Below are 8,250 nucleotides of genomic sequence, written 5' to 3' on the forward strand. Positions count from 1 at the left end.
AATCCAAGTTTATTAAAAACATTCCAACGAAAAAAGAAGGTGGGAAGAGAGGGCCCAGCCCACCTCCCCTTCTCCTTGTCCTTCAGAACAGACCCACCAGTTTGGATCCGGCAGACTGGCTCGTTCCCTGTCGCGATGGCCCCTGTGGGGACTCCCACTGCAGTGCTGAAGCCGGCTGGGGGGCCCTAGTCCTCGGGGCACTGCAGGAGGTCAAATGTCACGTAGCCCACATTGTCCACCTGATTCACCTCATTCTGGGAACTCACGCGCCAGTAGAAGCGATCCTGGCAGAAGTATGCTTTCTCTGCAAGGGAAAGGCAGGACCAAGAGGGGTGATTCCAACCTTCCCACATACACATACGGAAACAGGAGTCAGATCTTTACAGTCATCCCTCCTGCCCTTTCGAGATCTTTCCAAGGTTTTCATAGGACACCTGTGTCCCCCCCGCCCCCCACAGAGATGCTGGAGGGCACAGACCTCCTTGTCCAAAGCACTGACACAGAGCCTGGCACACAGTCGATACTCAGAACAATTCATTCAACAAATCCCATTCATTCATCCAACAATATTTATCGTGCCAAGCACTGTTAGAGGCACTGGGGATACAGCAGAGGAAAAATGCAGGCATGACCTCAGTTCTTTTGGTGCTTACACCCTAGTGGGGTAAGACTGACGATTAACAAGCAAATGCATAAATAAATGAGATTGGTTTTGACAATGGAGAAAGTGATGGAGGAAATATTAAAAGCGAGCGAGCAGGTGAACAGATAATGAGGGTCAGAGAAGGTCTCTCCAAAGAGGTGGCCTCAGTGCTGAGACCTAAAGGATGAGAGGGAGGCAGCCCAGTGACAATCTGGGGAGAAAACCTTCCAGACAGAGGGAACAACCGGCACAGAAGCCCTAAGCTGGTAATGACCTTGATGTGTTCAGAGAACAGCCAGAGGCTGGTGTGAGTGGAGCAGAGCAAAGGGAGTGACAGGAGTAGTGGGAGGGGATGAGGAGGGGGGAGGGGGTCAGATCAGGTCATGTTAGTTTCTTTGACCTTGGAATGGGTCTAGAGTCACCCACAAAACCATTGCCCTCCACTCCTAGCCCCTCCCAACTCTCACAGAATATATTAAAGGTATTGGACAACCAGTATGGCTTGGACTAGGGTGTTTGCAGAGGAGCTTGTGGCGGCTGAGTCAACAGAACTTGTCAGCTGATTGGAGGTGAGCAGTGAGAAAGAGAAAGCAAGTGTAACTCCAGCTACCACTCCCATTTTACAGATGGGGAAACTGAGGCTCTGTGAGTAGCAGTGACTTGCCAAAAGACACATAGCTATGAACCGTCTTATTTATCACTGTATCCCCAGTGGCAGTATGCCTACTTGTAGGGGAAAGGGCTTTCAGCTGGGGAGACAGGAAATCTGGGTCGTAGTTCTGGTTGTACTCCTGTGTCCCTGAATGATCTGGTAAGATCCCTGCCTCCGTAGGGAACTCACCTGTGCTGGGGCATTTGCCTCAATCTCTACGGGCTTTTCCTTTTCTCTCTCAGAATTTGACCAATCACTAAGGCAGGGGACCCTACCGTGGGAGGTGTCTCAGGGAGGGATCCTCCCCCGACCCTCGTCCTCATCCCTCACCTTGGTACTGAAAGATGTCGTGCGTATTCATGGGCACCCCGGGGAACATCTGGTCCACTGGGGTGGCGCTCCGGGGATCCACCTTCTGTGTCTTCACGTCGAACCTGCAGGACGGTAGCGAGGAGACAGTTGCCGAGCCGGCGGGCAGTCGGATGGCGCCTGGGCTCCCCCTGCCGGCGGTCCCGGGACTCTCACCTCCAGAAGCTCTGCCGGCTGAACAGCAGCACCTTACCCCCGGCGCGCGGGAGGGCCCCGGTGACTTGCGCCACTTCCGGGCCCAGGCCCAGCTTGTCCAGACGCCTTGGGCCTAGCACCGACGAGCCTGTGTACACCCACACTTGGCGCCCTGCAGGAGAGAAGGGTCACATCGGTCTGGGGGCGGGGCACATACTCTCCTTGAATATCAAGAGGGAGAACGCAGCGAGGCGTTTCCGCGCCCGGTGTGCCCGCGGTCTGTGTGCCCAAGGAGCAGAGTCTCTCGGTACGATTGTGCAAGGGTGCGGTGAGGAGGGCTGAAATTCAGCCCCTGCTAAATTTGCTAAATTGCATCCGCCAGAAGGGGGCGTCTTTTTCTAATACACACAAGACGTTTTATGTATTGTCCTCGGTCTCTTGGTCCTTCTAGGTTGGTGTGTGTGTGTGGATTTTTTTGGGCGGGGGGCGGATAGGGAAGGAAGAAAGGAGGAAACTAACCAGAGAAGAAGAAAATCTTCTTCGTGAGCGGATCCTCAAAAGCGGAGTCCAGCTTGCGGGGCAGCGCAGGCCACGTGTTCTTGATAAAAAAGGGACCCTGCAACGGGCGTCCCCCGCTCTCAGAGAGTCGCCAGTACCTCCTGGACGAGAAAAGGGAATGGCTGGCACTGAACCTTGAACACAAGGTCAGTGGGCGGGGAGACACAGGCCGGTCCCGCCTCCAAGCCCCTTCCCGAAACCTCACAGCCCCTGCCCCTCACCCATCCTTGAAGAGATGCAGGCGATTCCCGATCTCCGCGATGGCGTCGAAGATGTTCACGTTGCAGACATCGTCTGCTGGATCCAGGGACCTTGTAGGGATCGCAGAAGGGCCAGCAGTGGGAGGACCCGTGGGGCCAGCTGAAGGGGGGCCCGTGGAGCCAGCAGTGGGGCGTTCTGAGTGGGGGGCAGTGGGAGGCCCCGTGGCGCAGACCGTGGGAGGGGCGGTGGGCTGCGGTTCAGCTGTGGCAGTGGTTGGAGGCCGTGGTTCAGGTTCGGGGCGAGGACCTAAAAAGAGACACCGCATAAGACAGCCCCTGTTCCCACGGAGCGCTGTGCCCATGGACTGTCTGCTCCCCCAAAGCCTACCAGCCAGGCCCCTGGCGCTCACTCTCCCCACTCTAGATGCTGGAGCCTGCCTTCCCCCAACCCTGGGCAGGCCGTTTCCTTTCACATACTCACCCCCATCCCCAGGCTGCTGGGAGAGAAATGCTTTTTGAGCTCTCGACCTGAGTGCCAAACTTAGTGCTAGGAGCTTTATAAACTCGCATTAGGGGCTTCCCTGGGGGCGCAGTGGTAAGAATTCGCCTGCCAGTGCAGGGGACACGGGTTCGAGCCCTGGCCGGGGAAGATCCCACATGCCGTGGAGCAACTAAGCCCGTGTGACACAACTACAGAGCCCACGTGCTACAACTACTGAGCCCGCGTGCTACAACTACTGAAGCCCGCGCACCTAGAGCCGGTGCTCCACCACAAGAGAAGCCACCACAGTGAGAAGCCCGCGCACGGCAACAAAGACCCAACGCAGTCAAAAATAAATAAATTTATATTTAAAAAAATTCACGTTAGCTTGTTTGATCTTCAGGAAAAAAAAGAAAACCTATGAAGTAGATTCTTTAATATCCCCATTTTTTAATGAGGAAATATACTAATGATAATAAATGGTGATAATAATAAAAATGTCAAACAGTTATGTGGTGCTTACTATATGCCAGACATTATTCTAGCTCACTTAAGCCTCCTAACAGCCCCATGAGGCAGGTGTTAGCCCCACTTTACAGATGAGGAAGTTGAGGGGTGAAGTAACATAGCCAAAGTCATCTAGCCAGGAAGTGGCTGGACTGGCTTTTGAACCTATGTCTGTCTCACTCTAGAGTCTGGGCTCTTTATCACCATCTCCAAGCACTGACCTGGCAACAATTGTACCCATTGGCCAGGGTCTCCAGAAGATAGATGTTGGGGTCCTAACTTTCCCCTCCTCTGCATTCTCGGGGTACTCGCAGCTGGCAGAGCCCAGCCTTTCCCTCTCCTCCCTCCATCCCTGCCCCATACCCTCACCATACAGATGCTGGATGCCCTGCACATCGTCCTTATGCAGGGGGTGCTTCTCAGTGAAGCTGTACATGGGGTACATGAGCGCCTCTGGCACGGACGAGTGATCTAAGCCCAGCGCGTGGCCAAACTCGTGCGCCGCCACAAGGAACAGGCTGTATCCTGGACGAAAGAGGGAGCCTGAGACGTGAGCCCTGAGCCGAGCTCCCAGCCCCAGCCATCCCTCCCGGACACCACTGCCCTGGCTGAGGTCCCAGCCTGGGAATCTCAGAACCATGCCCACCTTGATCCGGGCAGAAGCCCCACTTCTTGTCTCTGTCGAAGTTGGAGGTGGTGGCGCACCAGAGCTGCCCATCACGGCGGCCCTCTCTGGTGCAGGCCGAGTACTCCTTGCCCAGGAAGATGAAGGGGAAGACGCACAGCTCCCCCGCCGAGTTGCCCTCGGTCACCGTCGCGTCAGCTGGAGAGACCCAGGGCCTCCGGTGAGCCAAATGGGTGGGTCCAATAAAGACCCAGGGGCGGGCCAATCATGAAGCGAGAGACACTTGGAGGCCTATTTTAAAAGCTTGGGCGGGGTAGGGGTCTTCCCTGGTTGCACAGTGGTTAAGAATCCGCCTGCCAATGCAGGGGACACGGGTTCGAGCCCCGGTGTGGGAAGATCCCACATGCCGCGGAGCAACTAAGCCCGTGCGCCACAACTACGGAGGCTGCGCTCTAGAGCCGCGAGCCACAACTACTGAGCCGCGTACTGCAACTACTGAAGCCCCCGGCACCTACAGCCGGTGCTCTGCAACAAGAGAAGCCACCGCAATGAGAAGCCCGCGCACCACAAGGAAGAGTAGCCACCGCTCGCCGCAAATAGAGAAAAGCCCGCGCACAGCAACAAAGACCCAACGTACCCAAAAATAAAATAATTTAAAAAAAAAAAAAAAAGCTTAGGGGGCGTGGTGCCGCACACAGCCGCGACCAGGCTAGACTGGTGGGCGGGGCCTGAGGATCAGAGGCCCAGGGAGAGGCTGCAAGCAGGGCTAAAAGGCGAGGCCTCCGCGAATGCGGCGGCAGCAATAGGAAGGCAGGGGGAGGAGCCGTGGTGATGGCGGCCAGAGTCACGGCTGTCCTGAGGACCGACGAGGAGTAGAAGGACAAACTGATGGGTGGAAGAGCCACGCTCGGGGACCAACGCGGAATTAGGGAGCGAGGCTGAATCAGGTAGGTGGGGCAGATGGTACCTCGGGTCGGGCAGAAGCCATAGAGCTTGTCCTGGTCATAGCTGGCGGTGGTGGCGCACCAGCGATAGCCGTCCGAGCGACCGTCGGTGGTACAGGCGGAGTAGAAGCGGCCCTCGAAGGTGAAAGGGAAAGCGCAGGGCTTGCCGTCCGCATTGCCGTCCTGGGTGTAGAGTCCTGGGAGGCCCACGCGATTACCCGAAGGCGCCACGAGTTTATTGACCCACAAGCCACCTGTGTCCTCCACCCCTCCTCGCCTCGTTTCACAACGGGGTAACGGACCCAGAGAACAGGACAGTGATTTGCAGGCCACACAGCACTAGCGGCAAGGCTGGGATAAAACCCCAGTGTTCTGGACCCTCGAGGAGGGTGGGTACTCACTCTCGCTGGGGCAGAACCCGAACTGGCGGTCGGTGTCGTAGTCGGCCGTGGTGCTGCACCACAGCATGTCGTCGGAGCGGCCGTCCGTGGTGCAGGCAGAGTACGAGCGGCCCTCGAAGGTGAAGGGGAAGTGGCAGGTGGCGCCCTTTGCGTTTCCGAAGTAGGTCGGAACCACTGCAGGAAAGGGAGACGGGGTCAGGGCGGCTGGTGATGCGCGTGAGAGGAGAAGGGAATGGGGACCGGGGCGGTTCGGGAATCTCACCGACGCCTTTGCCCAGAGACCACAACTCTTCATCGTCGAAGTGGGCGTCTCCCTGAATGCCTGGGCCAGGAGGAAAGGCGTGTGCCAGGAGCCCGTTCTTTCCATCGAAGGGATACCCATCTCCGTGCTCTGAAGAAGCAGGTGGAGAAGAGAGTTAGCCGCGTATGGTTGTGCAGGTTGTGCACTGCCCAAGGGCGCTGGACTGAGTGCGGGCTGAAATCCACCCTAGGAGCTGCTGTCCAAGATTTGCGTCCCCGCGCTATGAGGTGTCGGTCAGCAGGGGGCGCCATAAGGGCGAGCGGCAGCCAGGGCTGCGGGCATAGGCAAGAGAAATCCGGGTCCAGGGCCCCCTCTACTCTCTCCGAGGTCCTCCCTCCTCTGTCCCCTCTCCGATTCTCCTGGCTTTCCCCTTCTCGCGTTCTCACCCCTAACACCAAACTGGATGACTATGTCGGCTTCACGGCCGTACACGCGAGTGAAGGTGAGCGGCGTCACCGCGCTCCAGAGCGCGAAGGCGCGGGCAAAGGCGTCGTCGATCACGTCGCGCGGCAAGTCTTCCGAGTAGTTTTGGATCCTGCAGGGAAAGGCAGGAGGCTACAGGTCGGAAGTGAGAGGCGGGATCCGGAGCAGCAGCGACACCCCGTGTCTCAGCAACTTCAGATACACAGCGCTATGTGCGCTCCACGCTTTCAGCTATAAAGCACTTTCAGACGCATTTTTCTCTTTGGACTCTCACAACGGCCCTGACAGGAGGACTTAGACTGCGAGGTCGTTTCCCATGGGGGAACGAAGGCTCAGAGGTGGAGCCGCTTGCCCTGGGCTCACTAAATCCCTGGTTTAGTGAAACCCAGGGATGGGCCTAAGACGGGACGTGTTCACCACCGGGCGGCCTCTCCCCACTACGCCCCGCTCGCCCCCGGGGGGCCCAGCCTCGCACCAGTAGGTGATGTTGTGATGGTGCCACTTGAGGTCGCCCTCAAAGGTCTGGAATCTGCCCAGGTCTGGGACGCCGCAGCGTGGGGCACGCATGGCATTCAGGGTGGTGCTGTCCAGCTCGCCCGTCTCCGGCAGGGCCAGGCGCCGCTGGAGACGCTGCAGAGGCCGACGCAGGGACTGATCATCCTTGCTTATCTCTGCCACATGAGTGTAGCCATAGCGGTACAGATATTCCTGTGGAAGGAGGGGCAGAGACATCCCAGAGCCCTGACTTCCTTTCTCTGATCTGCTGGGTGAGGACTCCATCCCTCCAGGCTCTCAGGGACTAGCAACAAGGCGTTGTATCCAGGACTGGGTACCCTGCATCCCAGTGCCTGTGCCCACCCAAGAATCTCCCCTCCCTGTAGACATCCTCAGCTCCTTTCCACCCCCGGATGCCCCTGGCCCATGCCTACCTCAGGGCCTCCTAGGGTTTACCCCTGTTCATCCCCAGCCCATCCCCACTCCAGAGCCCTCCAATGCCCCTTCACCACTTCCCATTGCCCATCTAAGAAACCCTCATTAACCCATTCCTGGCAATCACTGTCCAGAGCATCCCAGTGCCCGAGCCTGGACATCTCTGTTCTCCAGAGGTGCCCATCACCCCCCAACATGCCCCTAAGTATCTCCTCTGAGAGCCCATGTCCTTCCTGGGATTCCTAGCCAGCCCTTCCCAACTCTAGGCTGGAGTGTGTGCCTACCTCTGCCAGCTGCCTGTCGGTGAGACTGCTTCGTGGTTCTCCCGGGAAGACCACAAAGGTGGGCTGGTGTGGTCTGGGGGCAGCAGAGCAGCAGCCCAGCACCAGGAGCGCCAGGACCAAGGGCTGCCAGGGGTTCATGGTGAGGGTAGCAGTGTCTGGCTGCAGCTGCCCTTGTGGGGACTTTAAAGAGGCGCTGTCAAATGAATCAGTGACCCCGCCCCTCTTGAACAGGCCAGGGCGAGAGCTGACTCAGGGAATGGGGTGGGGGGGGGGGCGGGGGTTGGGCAGTCCCAACATGAGAAGGCAAAGAAAGGGCTCACACCACCTCCCCCTCTCCCTCCTTCCCACGGTCCCCATTGCCGAGTCAGGCAGGACCCCAGACCCACAGGAAACCACAGACCCATAGGGGAAGGACTGGGTTTTGCAAACTGCAGAGCTTGTGAGAACTATATGAGAGCGAGGGAGGGAGGCACGGCTCGAGCACTCCCTGAGCCCTCCATCTGAAGGCCCCAAGTGGTCAGCCTGAGAGAAAAGCACGGAAAATTCCCTGAGGCTTCTTTCTGAACCTAATGATCCCCCTTCCTGGTCAGACCCCCTCGTGGGCCCCTCCCTACACTCCCAGGCTCTGTCCTCTTCTCCTTCCTGGAAGCCTTCCTTGATTCAGCTTCCTCCTCTGCTCCATCTGAGAGCAGAAGGCATGGGCTCTGATGACAGGAATCGGGGGATTCCACGGGGACAACCCCCTGTCTTCAACAGGCTGGATAGTTCAGGATAGTAAAAGGGGGAGTTTGCGGCAT

At 57.9% G+C, this 8,250-nt stretch overlaps 1 protein-coding gene across 1 annotated transcript; it reads right to left on the reverse strand.

Annotated features, from left to right (window-relative positions):
- Positions 1–7,596, reverse strand: MMP9 (matrix metallopeptidase 9). Its single transcript, XM_029220909.1, has 13 exons — positions 7,454–7,596; positions 6,715–6,947; positions 6,203–6,351; positions 5,778–5,906; positions 5,516–5,689; positions 5,138–5,311; positions 4,192–4,368; positions 3,915–4,070; positions 2,579–2,864; positions 2,319–2,458; positions 1,821–1,971; positions 1,626–1,729; positions 1–304 (listed from the first exon to the last, which is right to left on the reverse strand). The coding sequence occupies exons 1-13, from the start codon at positions 7,589–7,591 to the stop codon at positions 186–188; spliced, it is 2,130 nt and encodes a 709-aa protein (XP_029076742.1). The 5' UTR covers positions 7,592–7,596; the 3' UTR covers positions 1–185.
- Positions 7,597–8,250: the final 654 nt, after the last annotated feature.

Source organism: Monodon monoceros, unplaced genomic scaffold, assembly GCF_005190385.1.
Source record: "Monodon monoceros isolate NGI ecotype Baffin Bay Population unplaced genomic scaffold, NGI_Narwhal_1 Super_Scaffold_13, whole genome shotgun sequence".
Lineage (NCBI taxonomy): Eukaryota > Metazoa > Chordata > Mammalia > Artiodactyla > Monodontidae > Monodon > Monodon monoceros.

Bases quoted from the DNA above. Each gene is read 5' to 3' on its own strand.
- MMP9 (XM_029220909.1), bottom strand. From the start codon at position 7,591: ATGAACCCCTGGCAGCCCTTGGTCCTGGCGCTCCTGGTGCTGGGCTGC. The intron at 4,071-4,191 runs GTGGGCATGGTT...TCTTTCGTCCAG, and splicing joins GGGCTTCTGCCCGGATCAAG to GATACAGCCTGTTCCTTGTG. The intron at 2,459-2,578 runs GTGAGGGGCAGG...TTTCTCGTCCAG, and splicing joins CTGCATCTCTTCAAGGATGG to GAGGTACTGGCGACTCTCTG.